General features: G+C 42.7%; 1 protein-coding gene across 2 annotated transcripts; it reads left to right on the top strand.

Annotated features, from left to right (window-relative positions):
- The first annotated feature begins 324 nt into the window (after positions 1–324).
- gmeb1 (glucocorticoid modulatory element binding protein 1) lies at positions 325–24192 on the top strand. 2 transcript variants are annotated; one of them, XM_016286490.1, is made up of 10 exons: positions 325–394; positions 2737–2895; positions 3015–3070; positions 4135–4256; positions 4335–4438; positions 6514–6662; positions 18848–18979; positions 19180–19317; positions 19718–19840; positions 22151–24192. In XM_016286490.1, exons 2-10 carry the CDS (start codon positions 2765–2767, stop codon positions 22963–22965), a joined length of 1770 nt encoding a protein of 589 aa, XP_016141976.1. In that variant the 5' UTR covers positions 325–394; positions 2737–2764; the 3' UTR covers positions 22966–24192. The 2 variants fall into 2 exon arrangements, with proteins under 2 accessions (XP_016141976.1, XP_016141977.1); XM_016286491.1 differs by lacking the exon at positions 325–394 and having other exon boundaries at positions 2693–2895.
- Positions 24193–26514: the final 2322 nt, after the last annotated feature.

A 26514-nucleotide genomic window follows, 5' to 3' on the forward strand; every position in this document is an offset into this window, starting at 1 on the left:
GAGGTTTGGATTTGTTGCAGCTGCTTGCATACCTAATGTTAGTGTAGAACTATCTCCAGTATGGTATTTCTATCATTTTACTGTGGTACCAATATACATATGTATATATAGGAGCTATAACATATATATATATATTCCACACAAGCAGACGCGAACAGTATTCAGCCTGTGAAATCCGGAAGAGGGGACTTGATAAATAAAAAATAACTTTTTAAAACTGCAGCATGACTTTGCCCTGTTTAAAACTGTCCCGGCTCGTGCAGGTCTCGCATAAGCTGGTGTGCTTCAGCAGAGCAGTCGCGCGTGCAGCAGGAAGTGTAGCTCCACACACTGCGCATGTTTCTTCGCGCGAGCCGCTCGCTATGTAAGGATGACACAGAGCGCGAGCTAAACGGTAAGGCCGGTCCGGCGCACTGCACGCTCTCAAACGTGACGGATAAACACAACCGCGCAGCGCGGATCCTCTTAGAAGTGTTCGCGACTCGCGCGGCGGCGGAAGCCCCGTCGGACGGCGGAGGAGCGTCTCGTCGTGTGTGTGCGTGCCGCCGCACGGGAGACGTCACGAGAACAGAGCACCGCGGCGCGACGCCAGCGCGTCATTACGGCCAGCGAGCCCTGCGTGGAGCAGCCGCGCGCGACGTGTTGGCGAAGCTGCGGCTTGTCTGTACACACATCCGCCCCAAACAAACAAACAAACAGTGCGGGTTAGCATAGCGCGCTAGCATCGCGACCAGCGGACGAGTGAGAACGAAATGGCGCAACGTGAAGAGCTAATATGCTAACCGAATTAGCCGCCGAAGACCCCGACACTTGCGAGAAGTGCAGTCGCTTAGAAACATTCACCATGGCAACCAACATAGTTTCCGCCAACATACCATAGTTACGCCAGATAGTGTTAACGCGTGATAGATCGCTCTCAAACACTAGTCGTGTTTTAGTTTGCAAAGTCTTGTTTTGACGGCGTGTGGGGGCTGATGCGAGCCGCTGTGGTACTGTAGTAGAGCATGTTCTCAGCCTGGTGAATGGAAGTGGTTTCAGATCGTTACTGTGGTGTTTAACGATACTTACTGCAACAATTCAGAGCATAGCATGGTGTTACCGTGGTATCATTTCCAAAAACCATGCTATGTCCATGGTGCGCAGACAGCTATCATTAGTCTTCATTAGACAGATGAGCAATAACTTGATACATTTACAAATAAATAATAACAGCATTTGAAAATATATTTTCGTTTTGTATTTATTATTATGCATTTATGCTGCTTTTGACACGGTGAACCAGCAGATCCTCCTGTCAACCCTATTGGCAGGGCATCTCAGGAACCGCACGCCAGTGGTTTGAGTCTTACCTCTCAGATAGGTCCTTCAAGGTATCTTGGAGAGGTGAGGTGTCCAAGTCGCAACATCTAGATACTGGTGTGCCTCAGGGCTCAGTACTTGGACCACTTCTCTTCTCTGTCTACATGGTGTCACTAGGTTCTGTCATTCAGAAACATGGCTTTTCATTTCACTGTATGCTGATGACACTCAACTCTACCTCTCATTCCATCCTGAGACCATTTTGAAGGCTAGGATACCTTTGCAGGTGTTTAGAGTTGATTAGCTGTGATTGGCATGTCACCATATTCTAATTTGTTGAGATGGTGAATTGGTGGGTTTTTGTTAAATGTGAGCCAAAATCATCACAATTAAAATAACCAAAGACTTAAACTACTTCAGTCTGTGTGCATTGAATTTATTTAATACACGAGTTTCACAATTTGAGTTGAATTTTCTGTGTTTTTCTGTCAATATGGGGTGCTGTGTGTACATTAATGAGGAAAAAAAATAACTTAAATGATTTTAGCAAATGGCTGCAATATAACAAAGAGTGAAAAATTTAAGGGGGTCTGAATACTTTCCGTATCCACTGTATATATATATATATATATATATATATATACACCTTGCTACATGTACTGTGTTAGGCTAACCGAGACTTGTCATTTGCACTTATATATTGTTGCTCTTTTGTTAGTTTTGACTGCTTTTATTGTCCTCATTTGTAAGTCACTTTGGATAAAAGTGTCTGCTAAATGACTTAATGTAAATGTAATTAATATAAACCATAGGCCTTGTGTTTTTTTCTTTATTTTTATAACCTGAGGCTGCCAATGATCGTTATTCTTGGTGCTTCAATTCATTTCTGTTAAGAAAAGCATATCAACATTTAAAGGCTTAAAGCACTGAAGTCTTCAATGGTGTTTGGAAGTTTTCCATGTCGACGTATGTCGCCATTGCTTGCTTGTGAAGTTTTATGTGTTTATGTTGCTTAACAGGTGGAGCATGTTAAAACATTTTTATGATTGATTTAAAAACATTTTTAGAATAACATGAACAAAGGATTTGTGCCCAGGAAGACCAGGACCATGTATTAAGAAAATAAAATGTGTTCAAATGCCATTTGACTTATTAAACAAAACATCTACTTCTGAAATATACTGTAATCAGACAAAAAAAACAATGTAAATGTATATTGTTGTTGTTATTATTATTATTATTATTATAGACTGCCAGTGAAAAGTTTGAAATTATTACGATGTTTTTCAATATTTTTGAAAGAAGTCTCTTATGCTCAGTAAAAACAGCTTTGCTCACAGAAATAAATTACATTTTAAATTCTTCTTTTATAAATATTAAGAATAGTAATTATTACAAAGTGTTGACTGGTAGTGTAAAATCTAAAATATTCCCCAGGACTGTCATACTCCTCAGTGTTAAGGCTATGGCAGAGACCGAAGTCACTGTGTCCGTGGAGGACATGGTGGAGGTGAAGAGCGCTGAGGAAGAGGATGCAGATCCTGACAGCCAAAGCAAGACTCAGATGATCCTGCAGCTGCAGCCCATCACAGCTGGGTGAGTGTGACGACAAACATATAATACTTCACATCTGTCATAGTACACACATGATTCAATCGAAAAGGACTGAAACCACTGTAGCTTGACGTTATAGATGGATGCTTTATGTTTGATAGGCTTGGAGATGAAAGCAGTGAGACAGATGCTGCAGTTGAGGCAGTGGAGACACAAGGTAACCATGTCCCAAAACCTGTTAGTGGTGATTGTATTCTTTGTATTATGACAGCAGGTCTTGCACAGCCAGTGCTGGGATTACATGTAATCTGGATTATGTAATCAGATTCCAAATATGAAGTACTTGTAATTCGAGAATATTACATTTTATTATGGTCATAATCAGGTTACAGTTACTTTTTATGGATTACATGATTACATATTATACACACAATGCCAGTAAATTGTTCTGAATTTATTGATTTGTAGATTCGTCTTTTTTTTTTGTGTCTTTTGAATTTTCCTTTCTAAAAATCCTACTGTGTGTCATACCTTTTAGCTTTGCCTATGTTCACAAATATTGTGTAAAATAAATGTGCAAAGCATGCTTTTGAATTTGAAGGGGGAAAAAACACCTCTCAAGCTATCAGACCGTGTATGAAACAAATAATTATGCAAGTTACCATACACATTCACATGTTTACAGTTCTCTGATGTCGGTTGGGTCACATGCAGGTAAACAGATAAAATAGTTCAATTTTCAGTGTTCAAATAATTTGTACTTTACATTTGTATTATTTATTTAATTAATTATTAGCCTTTTATCAACTTGCAGTTCTTACATTAAGCCCAGTTTGGGAAACCCTAATGTAATGTTTAATGCATTTTATGATGGTGATATTGAAAAATTGAATATATATATATATATATATTCCCCTTTGCTTTTTTTATATCAATATGGTACATTTAATGGTAAATTTAAAACAAGTTCAATAAAAAGTAATCTAAAAGTAGTCAGATTCCCTAAAAAGTTTTCATCATATATTCTGTAATTAGTAATAAATTTACAATTTGTAAGTAATCTATCCAGCTCTGTGCGCAGCTCATGTAGTTTAAACGGTCTTTAATTCATAATTATTAGCTGTAATCATTCTGTAGTTTCCTGCAGCTGTAAATGCTGTCTGCTCAAATTTATCAGCTCTCTCCAAGCAGCGGATTACACTTCACTTTCTGTCACTAAATACACTTTATGCAATTTTTCTGCCACAATAAACTGTTGTTGACGTGTGTGTGTTTGTTCAGATGAGGCGTCTGCTGAAGGAGCGGGTTTGGAGCTTGGTTATCCTATTACATGCGGCGAGAGTAAAGCCATCCTTCTATTCAAGAAGTTTGTCTGCCCGGGAATCAACGTCAAATGTGTGAAGGTTGGTGTCGTGTAGAGCCTAATGATGCAGATAACCGCTGGAAATGTGTTTAATCTGGCTTTCTCTGTTTCTCCGCAGTATGAGGATCAGTTGATTAGTCCAAAGCAGTTTGTGCACATGTCGGGGAAAGCCACCTTGAAGGACTGGAAGCGAGCGATCCGAATGGGTGGCATTATGCTCAGGTATGCTCAGCCTTTCCGCATTTCATACATTTTGCAATGCTTTATTTTATTTGAGAGATCCGTTTGTAATGTTAGATGCATTTTTGTGCTTTAAAGGCACTTGTAATCAGTGTTGCGGGTAACACATTACAAGTAACGCGAGTTATGTAATCGGATTACTTTTTTCCAAGTAACTAGTAATGTAACGCATTACTTTTTAATTTACAAGATAATATCTGAGTTACTTTTTCAAATAAGTAACGCAAGTTATTATTATTTATTGGTTGACAGCTCTCCTGTCCCCATGTTGAGAGAAATCAGAAGATGGTACTGTAGTTCTAAAATAAATATGAATATGCATTAACTCATCTCACTCACAAAAAAAAAAAAAAAAACAGATTCAATATTCCTCAAAATGAATAAAAATAATGCAACTCAGAATATGATGCAAAACTGCAATAATTAAATGTTAAACCTCACAAATATCCTTTATGTATTTAATCCCATTCTATTAACCAATGTATTTGCTTCTGGCCTTCGATGATCCAGTTTTACTGTTTTTATTCATTTTGGGGAATAGTGAGTCTGTTTTTGTGCAAGTGAGATGAATAAATGCATGTTCACATTTAGTCTAGATCTACAGTAAGATCATGTTCACACACAACATCTCTGCACTCACTCCTGATTTCTCTCAACATGAGGACAGGAGAGCTGTCAGTCAGTACATGAGAAACAAAGTAACTGGCGCTACTTCTTTGATAAAGTAACTCAGATATTTTCTTGTAAATTAAAAAGTAATGAGTTACTTTACTAGTTACTTGAAAAAGTAATCTGATTATGTAACTCACATTACTTGTAATGCATTAGTTTTTCATGACTATTTCTATGAAAAAGGCACCTATGCATGTAAAATGAGTAACTTTTCTGCACTGTTTTACAAGCTGCAGATATACTCTGTTGAGTCCAATATACAGCCTCATCCTTCAACAACAATCTCTTTGCAAAGCTGTATTGTGATAGATGCATAAAACACTGCACTCAAACGTGCCACTCAGATTGTTCAGATCAGACTGAATTTACTGCTTTAAACAAAATTGGATACATTTCAGCAAATTTTCAAGGACAAAAAAGGTTAATTGTCAGTACCATAGCGATGTATGAAGCACAGCTCACAAAGAATCACTTTCAAATCATGCAGCTTTTTTCAGCTTTCAACTTGAATGTGTGCAAGTCTTCCTCGCGTGAAGCTTCCATATGTGTGGATCCCTATTAAAATGACTGGATTCCACCCTTGAACTTTCGCAGAGCAATGATTATGTGACGCATCTTAAAACTGTGATTGTTCAGATGGATCTGCAGAGCAGTAGGTGCTACACACAGCACAAGAGTTACAGATTTTACTACATGTTACTCTTATTAGTTTTCTGTACACTCTCAGACAAAAAGTTACAAAAGCTGTCACTGGTGCGCAGGGTAGGGGAGTAACGGAATACATGTAACTTGGTTATGCATTTAAAATACAAAATACATTATACAATATACAGTTACATTTTAGATAGGTGGTAATCAAATTATAGTTACATCTGAAAATTAATTTTGATGATCAAAGTCATTACTTTGGATTTTAATGTCATTTATTTGATTTAAACATGTAACAGGCAATTAATGTAAACAGTAATTGGTGAATCTCCGTCTCTGACACGCTGCAAAAGTATCCTAAGCTACAGTTCTGCACATAAGTTTCATTGCAGAATATGCAACATTTTAATAATTTTAAAATAAAAGGGATCTTTTTTTTTTTTTAAATGTAGTACTGTCCTGATTAAGCTATTTCACATAACAGATGTTTACATACACTCCGCAAGACAAAATAAATTAATTTATAAAAATTGCCGCATTCAAAAATTTAACTGTCTGTGACCGGAATGATGCATGACTGTTTTGATGTTTTGTGATAGTTGTTCATGAGTCTCTTGTTTGTCCTGAGCAGTTCAACTGCCCATTTTTCTTCAGAAAAATCCTCCAGTTCCTGCACATTCTTTGATTTTCTGAGTATTGATCGTAACCTCTAAAAGCTTTGTGTGTGTGTCATGAAGGAAGATGATGGACTCGGGTCAGCTGGATTTCTATCAGCACAGCACTCTCTGCACAAACACCTGCCGTAGCACCAAATTTGACCTGCTGATCAACAACACGCGCTTCCCACCGGATGGCAGTGGACTCAGCACAACCACCACAGCTCAGGGTCAGAACACACGCACACAGACACAGACACACGCACACAGACACACACACACACACACACACACTGCGCTCGCGGAAAGCTTTCTTTTCAGAGAGCGACTCCGCCCCTCGCGCCCTCCCGCTTTCTTCCTCCCAGGAACCTGTGAGGAAAAAGCAGTGGGGCAGAGGAACTCGGCGCTCGGTGACCAGTGAGCCCATGCCGGCTGAGCCCCTGCGGGCCTCACTCTCTCTCCACTTAGAGAGGCTTCACCTGTCCACTTCTCCCTTTCGGACCAGCGTCCCTCTGCGGCTGCGAGCGATCTGATTTCGTTTGGTGGGAGCGAGTGTGACAGCATGTCGTTGGTGGCTTCAGATGCAGAAGAGCTGTCGGGCTCGTCTGTCGACCCCGCCCCCCTGCCATCTGCACAGCCCAGCGCAGCCAGCACGGGCATGGATGCTGAACTATTCCGTGTCCTGTCTAAAGCTGTGGAGGAGGAGCCCACCTGCAGCCGCTTGGATGAGTGGTTCTTGCCCTGGCACCTTCAGGCCCTTCGACAACGAGCTTCACCATTCTTCCCCGAGGTCCACAATGAGATCACCAAGTCTTGGTACGCCCCCTACTCGGCCTGCCTTCTTGCCTCATCTTCGTCCGCCCTCTCGTCTGTCGACGGCGCCGAAGAAAAGGGCTACGACAGACTTCCTCCCCTGGATGAGTCAGTGGCCGCGCATCTCTGCCCGCCCACGGCTAACGGCTGGAAGGCAAAGGCCGCCCACCCATCCAAGCCGTGTAGGACGACTTCAACTCTCGCCGAACGAGCCTACTCGTCGGCTGGACAAGCAGCCTCAGCACTTCATTCCATGGCAGTCTTCCAGGCCAAGCTCCTCCGTTGCATGGATATCCATCTGCCCAGACCATCTGGCCAGACCCTGCAGCTTTTAAGGAGCTGCGCAGTGCGACCGACCTGGCTCTATGCGCCACCAAGATGACAGCGCAGGCAATTGGGAGATCCATGGCCAGCCTAGTGGTGCTTGAGCGCCATCTATGGTTAAACCTCACGGAGATCAAGGATGCGGATAAGGTTCCCTTCCTCGACTCCCTGGTTTCCCCTACTGGCCTGTTTGGGCCTGCAGTTGAGGGTTTCGCGGAATGCTTTACCACTGCACAGAAGTCGTCCCAGGCAATGCAACACTTGCCAAAGCGCTCCAGTTCGACAGCTGCTTCCAGTCGCCCCAAGAATGAGCCGACTCAGCATCCCGCAAAGCCTGCACCACCAGCTGCTCTCACGGCTCCTAAGCCCGAGCCTCGTTGACGCTCCCGCTTGGCCAGAAGCTACCCGTTTCCTAAACGCCAGGGCCCCCGACCCATGATAGCATTGGACCCTGTGCCTCAGGCGTCATCCTGATTTGCGGGACAGGAAGAGGAAGGGGCCAAGTCTCGCTGTAGCCAGACCACCCCCCCAAACAGCTTCTGTTGTGCCTCCAAGAACCCTGTTCAGTTCCGGGTGCCGGTGGCAGTGTGTTTGTGACCAAAAATACTGTTGTGAACATGGGGCACATTCTAATCACGTCCACACAACCAGCCGCTGTTATAGCAAGGAAAATAAAACAAACATTTTCAAAAAGAGAGCAAATTTCCTCTTCTACTCATTCCGAGCATCAGGTCCCCATTGGGCGGCCCACCGCTCAAACCAATCCAACCCCTTGCCACACGGGCCGAGGCCTGGCAGGCCATCCCTGGAGTGTCAGACTGAGTTATGGGGATAATAAAATTATGTTATACACTCCAATTAGCTTGAAGACCCCCGCGATTCAGCGGCGTGGTCTCCACCTCGGTTCGGAGTGAGGATGCACACGTCCTACGTGCTGAGGTGATGAATTTGCTGGCAAAAGGGGCCATAGAAACGGTTCCCCCAGCCTAGAGTGAGTCAGGCTTCTACAGCCGTTACTTACTTGTCCCCAAGAAGGATGGCGGCCTAAGGCCCATCCTCGATCTCAGGCACCTGAATCGCGCCCTCTTGAGACGGCCGTTCAGGATGTTTACATTGAAACAAGTAAGTATGCCCAGGGGACTGGTTCTTTTCGCTGGACCTGAAAGATGCATACTTTCACATCCAGATAGCCCCCCGTCACAGACGATTGTTGAGATTCGCCTTCGAGGGAGTGGCTTATCAGTACACAGTCCTTCCCTTTGGACTGTCCCTAGCTCCTCGCACTTTTACGAAGTGCATGGATGCAGCTCTTTTCCCACTGAGACAGACGGGAATCCGCATTCTGAATTACCTTGACGACTGGCTCATTCTGGCCCAGTCAGAGGACGAGCTACTATCTCACAGATCCCTCCTCCTCAGCCACCTAGAATGACTGGGACTCAGGGTCAATTTTACCAAGAGTGTGCTGTTCCCCAGCCAACAGATATTGTTCCTTGGTACAGCTTTAGACCCAAATGAGGATGATAACCGTGCCAGAATGTGTGCTGGCCATTCAGCCGCTTGCAGCCTCATTCAAAGTTGGAGCCTCTCACCTTCTCAAGGTGTTTCAGAGGATGCTGGGCCTCATGGCCTCTGTGTCTCCGGTACTTCAGTTGAGCCTGATCCGCATGCGGCCCCTTCAGTACTGGCTGAAACCACGAGTTCCGTCCCACGCCTGGGGTCTCGGACGCCTTCGTGTCAAGGTTGGACAAGGCCTGTGTAACAGCCCTGGCCCCTTGGAAAGATCCTCAGTGGATGGAACGGGGCATGCCCCTGGGAATGGTCTGCAGGAGGAAGGTGGTCTCGACAGACACCTCCAACATAGGTTGGGGAGCGCTGTGCGATTTGCATACCAGCTTTCGGTCACTGGTCGAAAGAGGAAGGTCGACTTCACATCAACTGCCTGGAAATGCTGGCAGTGTGTCTGGGCCTTCGCACCTTTCTACCAGACCTAAGGGGACACCACGTTTTAGTCCATTCGGACAGCATGATGGTGGTGTCCTATATAAATCACCAGGGCAGTCTCTCCTTGAAGCGTATCTTCACACTGGTGGAGCGCCTCTTGGAATGGGCTCAGCTCAACTTGTGCTCGCTGAGAGCAGCGCATGTGCCGGGCAGTTTGAACCAAGGAGCAGACATGCTGTCTCGGAGCAACGTCCCCTCGGAGGAGTGGACGCTCCACCCTCAAACGGTTCAGAAAATCTGGGAGATCTTCGGCAGGGCAGAGGTCGACCTCTTCGCCTCAGAAGACTCTCATTGCCCAAATTAAATTTTGAAGGACAGAATGTGTGCTGGCCATTCAGCCGCTTGCAGCCTCATTCAAAGTTGGAGCCTCTCACCTTCTCAAGGTGTTTCAGAGGATGCTGGGCCTCATGGCCTCTGTGTCTCCGGTACTTCAGTTGAGCCTGATCCGCATGCGGCCCCTTCAGTACTGGCTGAAACCACGAGTTCCGTCCCACGCCTGGGGTCTCGGACGCCTTCGTGTCAAGGTTGGACAAGGCCTGTGTAACAGCCCTGGCCCCTTGGAAAGATCCTCAGTGGATGGAACGGGGCATGCCCCTGGGAATGGTCTGCAGGAGGAAGGTGGTCTCGACAGACACCTCCAACATAGGTTGGGGAGCGCTGTGCGATTTGCATACCAGCTTTCGGTCACTGGTCGAAAGAGGAAGGTCGACTTCACATCAACTGCCTGGAAATGCTGGCAGTGTGTCTGGGCCTTCGCACCTTTCTGCCAGACCTAAGGGGACACCACGTTTTAGTCCATTCGGACAGCATGATGGTGGTGTCCTATATAAATCACCAGGGCAGTCTCTCCTTGAAGCGTATCTTCACACTGGTGGAGCGCCTCTTGGAATGGGCTCAGCTCAACTTGTGCTCGCTGAGAGCAGCGCATGTGCCGGGCAGGTTATGGGGATAATAAAATTATGTTATACACTCCAATTAGCTTGAAGACCCCCGCGATTCAGCGGCGTGGTCTCCACCTCGGTTCGGAGTGAGGATGCACACGTCCTACGTGCTGAGGTGATGAATTTGCTGGCAAAAGGGGCCATAGAAACGGTTCCCCCAGCCTAGAGTGAGTCAGGCTTCTACAGCCGTTACTTACTTGTCCCCAAGAAGGATGGCGGCCTAAGGCCCATCCTCGATCTCAGGCACCTGAATCGCGCCCTCTTGAGACGGCCGTTCAGGATGTTTACATTGAAACAAGTAAGTATGCCCAGGGGACTGGTTCTTTTCGCTGGACCTGAAAGATGCATACTTTCACATCCAGATAGCCCCCCGTCACAGACGATTGTTGAGATTCGCCTTCGAGGGAGTGGCTTATCAGTACACAGTCCTTCCCTTTGGACTGTCCCTAGCTCCTCGCACTTTTACGAAGTGCATGGATGCAGCTCTTTTCCCACTGAGACAGACGGGAATCCGCATTCTGAATTACCTTGACGACTGGCTCATTCTGGCCCAGTCAGAGGACGAGCTACTATCTCACAGATCCCTCCTCCTCAGCCACCTAGAATGACTGGGACTCAGGGTCAATTTTACCAAGAGTGTGCTGTTCCCCAGCCAACAGATATTGTTCCTTGGTACAGCTTTAGACCCAAATGAGGATGATAACCGTGCCAGAATGTGTGCTGGCCATTCAGCCGCTTGCAGCCTCATTCAAAGTTGGAGCCTCTCACCTTCTCAAGGTGTTTCAGAGGATGCTGGGCCTCATGGCCTCTGTGTCTCCGGTACTTCAGTTGAGCCTGATCCGCATGCGGCCCCTTCAGTACTGGCTGAAACCACGAGTTCCGTCCCACGCCTGGGGTCTCGGACGCCTTCGTGTCAAGGTTGGACAAGGCCTGTGTAACAGCCCTGGCCCCTTGGAAAGATCCTCAGTGGATGGAACGGGGCATGCCCCTGGGAATGGTCTGCAGGAGGAAGGTGGTCTCGACAGACACCTCCAACATAGGTTGGGGAGCGCTGTGCGATTTGCATACCAGCTTTCGGTCACTGGTCGAAAGAGGAAGGTCGACTTCACATCAACTGCCTGGAAATGCTGGCAGTGTGTCTGGGCCTTCGCACCTTTCTGCCAGACCTAAGGGGACACCACGTTTTAGTCCATTCGGACAGCATGATGGTGGTGTCCTATATAAATCACCAGGGCAGTCTCTCCTTGAAGCGTATCTTCACACTGGTGGAGCGCCTCTTGGAATGGGCTCAGCTCAACTTGTGCTCGCTGAGAGCAGCGCATGTGCCGGGCAGTTTGAACCAAGGAGCAGACATGCTGTCTCGGAGCAACGTCCCCTCGGAGGAGTGGACGCTCCACCCTCAAACGGTTCAGAAAATCTGGGAGATCTTCGGCAGAGCAGAGGTCGACCTCTTCGCCTCAGAAGACTCTCATTGCCCAAATTAATTTTTGAAGGACAGGGACGCGTTGGCCCACGACTTGCCCAACCTCCTCCTTTATGCTTTTCCCTTGACCGCTCTGATCCCGCAGGTAATCAGGCGAGTCAGGGAACAGAGACACAAGGGTTCTGTTGGTGGCCCCGCTCTGGAGGAACCAGCACTGGTTTGCAGAATTGTACCAGCTGCTCACAGCAGCTCCGTGGCCCATTCCCCTGAGATGAGACCTCCTCTCTCAGGCAAACAGAATGATATGGCATCCCCAGCCCGAGCTTTGGGCTCTGCACCTTTGGCCTCTTGATGGGAGCTTGCGAACCTCCCCGAGAACGTGCTAAACACAATCTCTCAGGCTAGAACACCGTCTACAAGACGCCTCTATGCCGTTAAATGATCTGTCTTCTCCGCCTGGTGTGCAGCCCGCAGCGCAGACCCTATCTCCTGCAACATATCTCTGATATTGTCCTTCCTGCAAGAGCTGTTGGATAAGGGTCGTTCCCCTTCCACACTCAAGGTCTGTGTAGCAGCCATAGCAGCCTCTCACACTCCTATAGCTAGCCAATCGGTGGGCAGGAACAACTAAGTTGTTCATTTTCTGAAGGGGTCTAGAAGGCTCAACCCGCCTCGCCCCATCACTGTCCCTACATGGGATCTGCCCACGGTGTTGAGGGCTCTGAAGAGCCCTCTATTTGAGCCACTACAGTCCATTGACCTTCATCCCCTGACACTTAAGAACGGTCTGCTACTAGCGTTAGCTTCGGTAAAATGTATGGGAGATCTGCAGGTGCTATCTGTGAGCACCACCTGCCTCAAATTCGGGCCCAACGACTCTAAGGTCGTCCTGAAACAAAGGCATGGTTACATACCTAAAGTGCTCTCTACTCCATTCAGAGCACAGGTAATAACTCTATCAGTGCTTCCTCCTTCGGAGCAAGACCAAGAGTTGAATTTACTCTGCCCCGCCAGGGCGTTTAAAATCTATGTTGAGCGCTCCGCCCCATTCAGGTAGTCGGATCAGCTATTTGTGTGCTTCGGTGGCCGCACCAAGGGTTCTCCGGTCCAGTGTTAATTTTGACAGCAAATTTTGATATAGGTTTAGTCATAGTCTTTTGACTAAACCGCCATTTAGTTTTAGTCATATTTTAGTCATCTGAATTGTTTTTAGCTTTAGTCTAGTTTTAGTCGACTAAATATGCAGTAAATTTAGTCGGCTAAAATCTAATGGTTTTAGTTACAGTGCATTTATTAAGCATTTCTCTAAAATTTCCAAACTCATGATAGATACCGATTTAACTGCGGTGACACACAGCATGCCTTTATGTTAAAATTAAATAAAACCACTTCTCATAAAGAACAAGAACATGGTATTCTTTTTAATGAAATGCCAATGGTTATATAGGCTTATTATGCATTCTTTTATAGCAACTTGTTTACCATATTCTTCATTCTTTCAAGCAGACATATTTATTTCCATAAATAAATTTAGATTAATCTTTAGGGCTACTAAAGTTTTTCAGGCAAGAGCAGTGCATGATATTTTGTCTTTTTGTTGTTGCTTGATTAACATCAATGACTCGGACAATAGCAACTAAATTAAGCTGCTGTCCCTTTAAAACCGAATGCACAGCTGCAATGGATGCAATGTACTGATACAGGTTTTCCCTACTGTTTACGTTCACTTAAGACATAATCAACTGTGTTTATGTGAATACTCATCAAAACGAACAATTCTACATCATTTTGTGTGTAATTCTCCGTTCATACGACTCGAGAGAGTACTCGCGCGCTGTGAGACGCGCTTCCTTTGTGTGCATGCAGGTAATCAGGCTATTCAGGGAACAGATACACAAGTGTTCTGTTGGTGGCCCCGCTCTGGAGGAACCAGCACTGGTTTGCAGAATTGTACCAGCTGCTCACAGCAGCTCCGTGGCCCATTCCCCTGAGATGAGACCTCCTCTCTCAGGCAAACAGAATGATATGGCATCCCCAGCCCGAGCTTTGGGCTCTGCACCTTTGGCCTCTTGATGGGAGCTTGCGAACCTCCCCGAGAACGTGCTAAACACAATCTCTCAGGCTAGAACACCGTCTACAAGACGCCTCTATGCCGTTAAATGATCTGTCTTCTCCGCCTGGTGTGCAGCCCGCAGCGCAGACCCTATCTCCTGCAACATATCTCTGATATTGTCCTTCCTGCAAGAGCTGTTGGATAAGGGTCGTTCCCCTTCCACACTCAAGGTCTGTGTAGCAGCCATAGCAGCCTCTCACACTCCTATAGCTAGCCAATCGGTGGGCAGGAACAACTAAGTTGTTCATTTTCTGAAGGGGTCTAGAAGGCTCAACCCGCCTCGCCCCATCACTGTCCCTACATGGGATCTGCCCACGGTGTTGAGGGCTCTGAAGAGCCCTCTATTTGAGCCACTACAGTCCATTGACCTTCATCCCCTGACACTTAAGAACGGTCTGCTACTAGCGTTAGCTTCGGTAAAATGTATGGGAGATCTGCAGGTGCTATCTGTGAGCACCACCTGCCTCAAATTCGGGCCCAACGACTCTAAGGTCGTCCTGAAACAAAGGCATGGTTACATACCTAAAGTGCTCTCTACTCCATTCAGAGCACAGGTAATAACTCTATCAGTGCTTCCTCCTTCGGAGCAAGACCAAGAGTTGAATTTACTCTGCCCCGCCAGGGCGTTTAAAATCTATGTTGAGCGCTCCGCCCCATTCAGGTAGTCGGATCAGCTATTTGTGTGCTTCGGTGGCCGCACCAAGGGTTCTCCGGTCCAGTGTTAATTTTGACAGCAAATTTTGATATAGGTTTAGTCATAGTCTTTTGACTAAACCGCCATTTAGTTTTAGTCATATTTTAGTCATCTGAATTGTTTTTAGCTTTAGTCTAGTTTTAGTCGACTAAATATGCAGTAAATTTAGTCGGCTAAAATCTAATGGTTTTAGTTACAGTGCATTTATTAAGCATTTCTCTAAAATTTCCAAACTCATGATAGATACCGATTTAACTGCGGTGACACACAGCATGCCTTTATGTTAAAATTAAATAAAACCACTTCTCATAAAGAACAAGAACATGGTATTCTTTTTAATGAAATGCCAATGGTTATATAGGCTTATTATGCATTCTTTTATAGCAACTTGTTTACCATATTCTTCATTCTTTCAAGCAGACATATTTATTTCCATAAATAAATTTAGATTAATCTTTAGGGCTACTAAAGTTTTTCAGGCAAGAGCAGTGCATGATATTTTGTCTTTTTGTTGTTGCTTGATTAACATCAATGACTCGGACAATAGCAACTAAATTAAGCTGCTGTCCCTTTAAAACCGAATGCACAGCTGCAATGGATGCAATGTACTGATACAGGTTTTCCCTACTGTTTACGTTCACTTAAGACATAATCAACTGTGTTTATGTGAATACTCATCAAAACGAACAATTCTACATCATTTTGTGTGTAATTCTAAATAAAACCACTTCTCATAAAGAACAAGAACATGGTATTCTTTTTAATGAAATGCCAATGGTTATATAGGCTTATTATGCATTCTTTTATAGCAACTTGTTTACCATATTCTTCATTCTTTCAAGCAGACATATTTATTTCCATAAATAAATTTAGATTAATCTTTAGGGCTACTAAAGTTTTTCAGGCAAGAGCAGTGCATGATATTTTGTCTTTTTGTTGTTGCTTGATTAACATCAATGACTCGGACAATAGCAACTAAATTAAGCTGCTGTCCCTTTAAAACCGAATGCACAGCTGCAATGGATGCAATGTACTGATACAGGTTTTCCCTACTGTTTACGTTCACTTAAGACATAATCAACTGTGTTTATGTGAATACTCATCAAAACGAACAATTCTACATCATTTTGTGTGTAATTCTCCGTTCATACGACTCGAGAGAGTACTCGCGCGCTGTGAGACGCGCTTCCTTTGTGTGCATGCTACAGTGTCTGCGCTCAGAAAACCGGACCGAATTGAGTTCTCTCTTGCGTCTTCAGATTTATCCATATGTCTGCTCTTCTCTTACTCCCACATATTGACATTTTTTTATGTTTTATGCGACGTGCAGCAAGTGTATTTTAGCTTATGTCCCGCCGGTTCATATGTACGCATCTAACCTCCGAACCATGCAGCAGATTCGTTCTGAATGAATCCCTTCTCAAATCGTCCCTCCCTAACATTTTTGTCTTGTTTTTATTTGTTGAAGAAAATGTCAATAAATATTTGTCATAGTTTTTGTCATTCAAAAAGAGTTTTAGTTCGTTATCGTCTCGCTGTCGTCAGTGAAAAAATTGTCGTTGACGAGAATTATGACGAAAATAATTTGTCAACGAAATTAACACTGCTCTGGTCACGAAGCAGAGACTTTCCAAATGGATAATTGATGCTATTATGCTAGCATACTCTTCTTTGGGCCTTCAATGCCCCATGGGAGTAAGAGCCCACTCAACTGGAGGCGTTGCCTCTTCCTGGGCCTGGTCTAGCGGTGTGTCCATTTCAGAGATTTGTGCCGCGGCTGGCTGGGCCTCGCCATCCACATTTGCCAGGTTTTATAATCTGGACATCCCGGCCTTACAGGCTCGGGTCCTTTCTGCATAAACAGGGCACTCTGTCATATGACAAAACCAGTGCTTGGAGTTTGCCTTCTTCATGTATGCTCTTGGCCCTCTCTGAGTTCCAAGGCTGTACTAAATTATCTTGGGAAGATTATGCCCGGCTGGGCCGACCTCCGTGAGTTTGGCCCTGCTGCCTCCTGCGGGGCTTCCCTGAAAAATGATTGGTCCCTCTGGGCCCCCCTTGGGTGCTTAAGGCAAGTTCAAGTATAAGTCGTTCCTCTAGCATAGCATGGTGGGATTGTACTGGTTCCCCAAAGCGTCTTAGCAGACGCAGTACGAGTGAAGTATCGATAGGGAACATACTCGGTTACTAACGTAACCTCGGTTCCCTGAGATACGGAATGAGTACTGCCTACTTTTCCATGCTATGTAGCTGCACGACTTCAGTCGAAGTAACCTGAGGATCCTACGGCAGAATGCCCGATTATATAGCCAGATGGCCCCACCTGTTCTGGCGGGCTTTGTCGCCATAGGCTCGTGCAGCTCCACTGCCATTGGTTAGTTTTTTTTATTCACTGCATGAACCAATGGCCATGCAGTTACACTGCGTTATTAAGAGGCTTCAGTCATCGGAGAAAAAGGAGTTTTCCCCAAAGCGTCTTAGCAAACGCAGTACTCGTTCGGTATCTCAGGGAACCGAGGTTTCGTTAGTAACCGAGTACGTTTTCCCTGTTGGTGAGTTTGTCAACTATGTTACAGACAAACTGTATGGGTTGACAGTTAACAATTTTGCCATTTTTTTGCCATTTCAATAGCAGGCCTTGTCTGGTCAAATAAATGTTATTTTCTTGATCAGGTTAACCTCAGATTTTAATATTTATTTGAATCAATATTATACGAATACTGCAAACCTTTACAATGTATCCAACATAGCTGACGGGCAGTTACTACTCCTTGACAATAGGTCACTGGAGATCAAATATGTGACCCTGGAGCACAAAACCAGTTTAAATCTCTGGGGTATATTTGTAGCAATAGCCAAAAATATATTGTATGGGTCAAAATGATCGATTTTTCTTGTATGCCAAAAATCATTAGGATATTAAGTAAAGATCATGTTCCATGAAGATATTTTGTAAATTTCCTACTGTAAATATATCAAAACTTCATTTTTAATTACTAAAATGCATTTCTAAGAACTTCATTTGGACAACTTTAAAGGCGATTTTCTCCATATTTTGATTTTTTTTTGCACCCTCAGATTCCAGATATTCAAATAGTTGTATCTCGGCCAAATATTGTCCTATCCTAACAAACCACATATCAATGGAAAGCTTAATTTTGAAAAATGTACACTTAAGACTGGTTTTGTGGTCCAGGGTCACATATAGAAACAATTAAGAGAACATTTACCATAATGTGTTCAAGAGGGTTTTATGATGGACTATTTTTTAGTTTGCGGGGGGGGTGTTTGGTTAGTAACATAAGCTGCGTCCCATTTCTCCTAGCTATACTACGTCCTAAAAGTATGTACACTATTTTTTTGTGTAGAAAAAGTATGCTTGTCTTTTCAGTTAATGGCCAAACAGATATTTTAAAAGTTCACATTGTTGTTGCAGATGAATATATGTATATATTAGAGTTAAATGTTAATTATTAGTAACTCAAACCCCTTTTTCTAAACCTCCCTACTTCCGGCATTTTTGTAGTTTTTTTAACACTTTATTGTCATGTTTGTAGTTCTGAACCGAATCCTCCTCCAAAGCGCAATTTGTTGTGGGCAATATTAGCCATTAGAGTGTGCACGGATCCACACTTCAGAAATCTATCGGAAATAGTAGACCATCCGGGAAACTTCTGGCGTACACTTTTAAACATACTATGCTTTGGCACTCACTTATATTTTCTTATTTGATAGAAGATTACATTTCAAACTCAGTTTGTCTATGTACTTAGATTGTAGAAATAAATTTAATATAGATCATTTTGACTTCAACATTTTTCATTCATTCTTTTGAACTCAAGACCCATCAATTCAAAAAGCATATATTGCAAAAACTGCAGTTTAATAGACATAAAGGCGATTTCAAGCAAACTGAAAAACAGTGTTCACAAAATGTATGTATGAGAATAGTATTATAGTATGAGATTATAGTATCTCACTGGATAAAATATAATATATCTGAAGAAAATTAAGAAAAATATAATCATCAATGTACATGAAATGTACACTAAATTATAGAATGACTCTAATACATAGTGTGTGTGTGTGTGTGTGTCCTGCAGGGCATGTTTCTGTGGGTAATGGAGGTCAGACGGCCACAGTAGAGGAGAAGAAAGAAGACGTGATTGGTACGGTGGAGTGGAGCACAGCCACGGTAGAAAGCCCAGAGAAAAGAGACTCAACTGAGATCTCAGGTAAACCTTCAGAAAGTCACGTGGTCAGAGCTGCACAGCAGAATTGAATTGTTTGCTTTATTGACACTGCATAACACTGTAAATCTGCTTTGACACAACCAGTATTTTATAAAGCGCTATATAAATAAAGGTGACATACAGACTGACATATGTTAATGAAGATGCCGTCATAAATGCTGTACTGTGTGTGTGACCCCCAGATGAGACGCTGAGTTTCTGGAGGGGTATCACTGAGGTGGGGCTGATGGGGGAGGTGGTGTCCAATATCCACTCAGAGCTGTTGAGTCTGCTGAGAGGAGTTCAGCTACGCACCGATCAGAGCTCTCTACAGGACGCAGGTCAGTACGTCATCTGTGCTAGTTTAGCTCCAACCCTAATCAAACACATCTGAACCAGCTCAGATCTTCAGGACAAAAATACTCTTAAGTGAAAAGATATCAACCTCTGCAGCTCTTTAATTATTATCATTAAGACCTTTATACCAGGGTTGTCAAGCTTTTTGAATTAATTGAATTACCAATTCAATACATTTTCAGACTTGATGAGATTCACCAGGTGCATTTGGTTTTTTGGAGCGTCTTGTAGCCTTTTGTTCAAGTTGATCCATGAAAAACACATTTAGTATGTCATTTTGTTGTCAGTTTATTTCAGTCCATGTGGTTGTGTTGTTATTCAAGTGTAGTGCTGGAAGTGGAATGTGGCTGAATTACTGTTCGTGAGATGTGGTCTGTCTTGCAGAGATTGCGGTTCTGAGTAACCTGGCACAAGTCTTTGACCTGCTGGACTCCATCAAACAAATTCTGAACGTTCGGCGGCAAATGACGGACCCGGAGCAGACGCAGGTCCTCAGAGCACTGACGAGTGAGTCAAGAGACAGTAGGGACGTTTTCAGACCAGAACTTTTGGGCACACTGAAACGTTTTCCAAACTCAGTCAAAACGCACTCACTCAAACACAAGTGTCATCTCACACAAGTTACATGTTTGTATGGTAATACACTTTTCTGAACCTGTATTATATCACAAATTCCCATCATTCACATTCACAGGTTTTCTAAAAGTGTTTCTAAAACATATGGCACAATTGAAATCATTTTGTGAAGGATTCTACTGTAGTTCCTACTATACATTCTAATTGGATGAGCTGCATATAAACATTTGGAATAGAGGAACACTTTATTTTGAGAGCCCACTTTAGACATTCTACTCACTATAAGTAACTTTGCAACTACATGTCAGCTAGCAGTTAGTAGCGTATTAGTGGACTGTCTGCTTAAAATCTGCTAACACTTTATTTTGATGGTCCCTCAACAGACATTATGCTGACTTAAACTCATTGAAAAAATATGCCTTTGGTGACATTTCTGCAAAGTTATATTACGTTGCTTCATGTGTGCTTTGCACCATTTCAGTTTTATACAAAACAGGTGAAAGTGAATGTGGCGATGTTCTTTTAAGTTGTGTGTATCATGGCAGTCTGGTGAGTGGTGGTAAAAGATTAAGGCTCTATAGTGTGTCACCTACGCTAAACCCTACTCTTAATCTAACAAGTGGTGTTGACAAAAGCAAACATGGGATGAAAACGTGTTTGCTAAAGCATCCATGCCATTTTAGCTTGATTCTACGAGTCTTTGAGTCTTTTATTGACTGTTGTGACTTGTGATTCACGAGATTGGTACCCGAGCGCTTCACATAACAAGTGCAATGCTGTTCCAGCTGAGCTACCGATCAAGTTTAGTGTGTTAGATCATGCTTCCACACCAGATATATTAAATCCATACGCCAGATCCTGTCAGAAAATATCTGTTTTGTCTGGAAACAGAACAACTAGTCAGCAAAGTTGTCGAATATCCAAATCCTTGACTGGTACCCAAAACTGTATTTTACTGTATTAACAGTCTTCTATCAGCCAAGAAGTTGACTGAGTAAAGCCAGAAAAGAGCAGAAGCAGGAGATGAAATCTAATAATCTTAGTTGCGTATGTTTCAATGCTCAGACTTCATCTGACCAGCACAAAACCACATTTTATCACACCAGAAACAGTAGCAATGGAAAATTACTGCTTCACAACATCGTCCTGTGACGTTAAAAACCTTGGAATGGAGACATTTTCTTATCTCTTACTCATGAACACAAATATGCTTTGAAACCACACAATCATAAGACTAAACAAAAATGGAAAAATTATATAAAATAAAATAATATAATATAAATGACTAATGAATCAATGAATCAATGAAATGAAAATATTTTATTATAAATGATTATATGATTAAATGGAATAATAAAATGATTAAGATAGAATAAATTAATATAAAAACAAAACAAAACAACACACTGAAAAGTCAACATTTACTCATTTACAAATCATGCACTATGGTAAAAGTGTTTTGATGTCAAACATTGTGAAAATAAGTCCTTCATAATCAATAATTTGCCCCTTTGATCATAATTTGTGAGCTAAGCAAACATTGTTGGTGTTTTACTGCCATTATTATTTATTTCAGCTGGAAACTGAAATGCATAGGTAGGTTTTCTGGAGTTTTGCAAAAATGTAGGTAGAGGCATGTTATTCCAATGAGCCTGGGCTGCTTCTCTGATGACGTTTGCACCGGCTCAACGGCTGAACATTAATCCCTCCCCTCCAGAAACCTGTCACTCACATTACATCACAGCAATTAGTGAATAATTCAATGAAATTATACTTTTTTTCTCTCATTCGAGAAGTCGTTTCACTCTGATATGTCACAGTTGGGATGAAACGACAATCGCAATTTCCGTTTCATGTGGACATTAAGGGGGTTTAGAAATAAGCATCAGGCTTATATGAACACTTGTTACCATGGTAAAGTCACTGGGTAACACTTTATTTTAAGGACCAGTTCTCAATATTAATTATAATGCTTATTACTACCATATTGGCTGTTTATTAGTACTTATAAAGCACATATTACTGCATGACCATATTCTAGATCCCTTAATCCTATCCCATACCTAAACTTAACAGCTATCTTACTAACTATTAAAAAGCAGCAAATTAGGAGATTTTTGAAGCAAAAGTCAAAGCTATTAGTTAGTTAATAGTGAGAATTGGTCCATAAACTAAAGTGTGACCAGTCATAGATTGCTTTAATTCTTTGAAAACAACACCATCTCTTGTGTTTATGTTTAGCATTGGAACAGCAGGTAGAGGAGCAGAAGCAGCAGCAGTCGTTCAACTGGTTGTCTCAATCACAGGCCCTCAGCAGTCTGGTTCTCCCCTCCACTCCTCCAGCCAAACGTGCTCCCAAACGCCCCCGCCTCCAGCGGCCCGCCTCCACCACCGTGCTCGGCACATCCATAGCCCAGCCTTTCACCCTCCAGCCCCAGCAGTTCACCGTACTTTCCCCGATCACGCTTTCCTCCATTGGCCAGTCGTTCACGGTGGCCGGCCTCAGTCAACCATCCAATACGGTCACCCTACACGCTCTCCCCGCCGGCTCGCAGCTCTTCACGAGAATCTCCGCAGGTTCAGATGGAAAAACCGAAGCCATCACCCTCCATCCCACATCTGGGCTCACGCTGCTGGGAGCCACAGCCGTGCAGGACCACGGACAGCTCGGGACGGTCATGAGCCCCATCGAGCTCATCCAGTTGACGCAGAAGGCGACTACTGCTGGTGTAGCCCAGGACGGTCAGGTGGTGGCAGGTACGGTAGTGATGCAAGAGGGCATTGTCAGTGTCGTGCAAGAGGACGAGAACCAGGACAACACCACCCTGATCGAAATAGACCCGGCCGCCGCCGACCACAGCGTGAGCGTCATGGAGCTGCAGCTCGAGGGCGATGATGCGGGGGGCGGCGCGACCGTGGTGGAAGGAGGCGAGGAGCTAGTGCAAGGCGAAACGGAGGAGACGGGGGAGATACAGCTGGATGCCAATGATCAGTTCCACAATTTGCCCATTGTAGTGGTGGAGGAAGAGACACAGGACGCCGGCAAAGCCAAATGAGACACCGACACACTCACACAAACCGCCCTTTAGAGACTGACGGACCAAATCAGACAGGGACCGGGATTGTGTCGCCCCAGGTGGAGTGTGTGTTTGCCCTTCCAGCTGTCTCGTTTTTTTCTTCTTTCATTACTCCCTTCCTGCACAGCCAAACTCAGCTCTTCAACCCTGACGTGTCACGTATTTGTATTTGTTCAGTATTCCTTTTTTTTTTCATGTGCGAAAAGCAACAATTTGTGATGTTCCATTGGAACACATTCAGTATTTGCTTTTGAGTGTGGAAAGTTAGATCGGGCACTTATTTTTCATTTTCTTTTTGCTTTGGTGCCAAAATGTCACGTTGTAGCCATGGCCAGATATCCAGTTTGTGAATCTCCGATCTGAAGGTGAAGACTAACAGTTAAAGTGAAATTTAAGACACTCCCATAATGAGAAATTACACTGTCTGTGGTCTCTGTGTACTTTCTGACATCAGGGTATGAATGGCACTAATGTTGGTGATATTTTAGCACAGTGGTTTTTAACTCTGGTCCTGGGGACCCGCAGCACTTCACTTCATGCAGCTCTGCTAATGATATTATAGTCTGAATTGTGTGTAAATAAGAGAGGCAAAAGCATAGTGCTTTGGGTCCCCAGGATCAGAGTTGGGAATCATGCCGTTAGCACACGTAATGAAAGATGCGTTGCGAATGTTTGTGAATGGATCCCGTGTGTCCTCCACTGAAAATAAAATGCATCTTCCTTTCCTCGTGAGTTATATTGTAAATGATGATAGATCGCGGGATTGTGCATTTCAAAGTCTGTTACAGTTTCAGAGTTATGTTTTGAAAAGTAATTGCAGAAATACACTGTTGTTAATTTTGCAAAACAAGTTAATTTATTGCGTTTAAAGAAATTCTTTATGCTACATTTATAATTCTGTAATGATGTACTCACCCTCATGTCATTCTAAACTCACAGACCTGCTGTGGACCACAAATGGAGATGTTTAGCAGAATGTTCACACTTACGCAGTTCATGCAAAACATTATTTTGCTGCTTGTTTGAATGAATTAAAATGAGCTAATGCATCAAGTCTTACACATTTTTTCCTAACGTAAATTTGTAAGACAGAAGTTTATTTAATTGATTTGTGTCAAATGAAACATACTAGTTCCCAGCATGCTTTGCATGGGATTAGATGAGGAGAGTAAGTGTTGAAATTAAGTGTAATTATGTTTTTTGATGAGATGAGATGAGAAAGGGGGACTTGTTAGTGTTTAATGTATTGATATATGCGAATCAAAAGTCAAGAGGATGATGCATTCACACCAGCCAGTACTCTTTTCATGGGTCTGCACTACAGTTTAAAAGATTAAGGTCAGTAATTTTAATTTTTTTTAATAAATTGATCAATAATGATAGTAAAAACGTTTGTTACAAAAGATTTGTTCAAAAATTATGTTCTTTAGAACTTTCTATTCGTCAAACAATCCTGAAATATATCAGTTTCCACAAAAAATATTAACCAGCAAAAACGCTTTTCGACATTGATAATAATAAATGTTTCTTGAGCAGCAAATCAGAATCAGAAAGCTTTATTGCCAAGTATATCTGCACAGACAAGGAATTTGTTCTGGTGACAAGCTTCAAACATAAGATATGTGAATAAAATACACGTGTGTGTGTGTATATATATATATATATATATATATTTCCTAACGTAAATTTGTAAGACAGAAGTTTATTTAATTGATTTGTGTCAAATGAAACATACTAGTTCCCAGCATGCTTTGCATGGGATTAGATGAGGAGAGTAAGTGTTGAAATTAAGTGTAATTATGTTTTTTGATGAGATGAGATGAGAAAGGGGGACTTGTTAGTGTTTAATGTATTGATATATGTGAATCAAAAGTCAAGAGGATGATGCATTCACACCAGCCAGTACTCTTTTCATGGGTCTGCACTACAGTTTAAAAGATTAAGGTCAGTAATTTTAATTTTTTTTAATAAATTGATCAATAATGATAGTAAAAACGTTTGTTACAAAAGATTTGTTCAAAAATTATGTTCTTTAGAACTTTCTATTCGTCAAACAATCCTGAAATATATCAGTTTCCACAAAAAATATTAACCAGCAAAAACGCTTTTCGACATTGATAATAATAAATGTTTCTTGAGCAGCAAATCAGAATCAGAAAGCTTTATTGCCAAGTATATCTGCACAGACAAGGAATTTGTTCTGGTGACAAGCTTCAAACATAAGATATGTGAATAAAATACACGTGTGTGTGTGTATATATATATATATATATATATACAGTGGGGAAAAAAGTATTTAGTCAGCCACCAATTGTGCAAGTTCTCCCACTTAAAAATATGAGAGAGGCCTGTAATTTTCATCATAGGTATACCTCAACTATGAGAGACAAAATGAGAAAAAAAAAATCCAGAAAATCACATTGTAGGATTTTTAAAGAATTTATTTGCAAATTATGGTGGAAAATAAGTATTTGGTCAATAACAAAATTTCATCTCAATACTTTGTTATATACCCTTTGTTGGCAATGACAGAGGTCAAACATTTTCTGTAAGTCTTCACCTCCATCTGAAATATTCTTCTAAAATTAGCATTTTTATCAGGCTCCTATGCCATTAAAGTAAAATTACTGAACCTAAACAATGTATAGGTAATTTTCTATGCCATTAAAGTGACATAACTGAACATGAATATACGATTCTGATAAAAATGTTAATTTCATATTACAATTTCAGACGGCACTTTAAGAGGCTTTTGCATCTGAACTCTTTATATATAGTTATGGTATATAGATGGAATACAATATAATTGACAAGGAATGGAATAAGATGTAGGGTAGTAGTAAGTAAACAAAAGTGGTATTGCACATGTTTTTATTGAACAGTAGGGGAGAACATTTAACTGTTCATGAGGTAGATTGCCTGAGGGACGAAACTTTTCTTGTGCCTGGCTGTCCTGGGGTTCGGTGCTCTGTAGTGCCGGCCAGACGGTAAGAGCTCAAAAAGGAGATGGCTTGGATGTGAGGGATCCAGAGTGATTTGATCTGAGCCCTTTTACTCACTCTAGATATACAGGTGCATCTCAATAAATTAGAATGTAGTGGAAAAGTTCATTTATTTCAGTAATTCAACTCAAATTGTGAAACTCGTGTATTAAATAAATTCAATGCACACAGACTGAAGTAGTTTAAGTCTTTGGTTCTTTTAATTGTGATGATTTTGGCTCACATTTAACAAAAACCCACCAATTCACTATCTCAACAAATTAGAATACTTCATAACTTGAAGGGTGGGCAGATGAGCACCAATAATCCTTTCAGCAGTCAGAACCGTCCTCTGTAGTCTTCTGACATCTGATTTTGTAGCTGAGCCAAACCAGACAGGTATTGAAGTGCACAGAACAGACTCAATGACGGCTATGAGCAGCTCCTGTGGCAGGTTGAACTTCCTCAGCTGGTTAAGGAAATGCAGCCTCTGCTGGGGCTTTTTTTAACAATGGAGTCAATGTGAATATCCCACTTCAGGTCCTGA

The sequence above is a fragment of the Sinocyclocheilus grahami genome, unplaced genomic scaffold (genome assembly GCF_001515645.1).
Source record: "Sinocyclocheilus grahami isolate Dianchi unplaced genomic scaffold, SAMN03320097.WGS_v1.1 scaffold210.1, whole genome shotgun sequence".
Classification (NCBI taxonomy): Eukaryota; Metazoa; Chordata; class Actinopteri; order Cypriniformes; family Cyprinidae; genus Sinocyclocheilus; species Sinocyclocheilus grahami.

Bases quoted from the DNA above. Each gene is read 5' to 3' on its own strand.
- gmeb1 (XM_016286490.1), top strand. From the start codon at position 2,765: ATGGCAGAGACCGAAGTCACTGTGTCCGTGGAGGACATGGTGGAGGTG. The intron at 2,896-3,014 runs GTGAGTGTGACG...TATGTTTGATAG, and splicing joins CTGCAGCCCATCACAGCTGG to GCTTGGAGATGAAAGCAGTG. The intron at 3,071-4,134 runs GTAACCATGTCC...GTGTTTGTTCAG, and splicing joins TGAGGCAGTGGAGACACAAG to ATGAGGCGTCTGCTGAAGGA.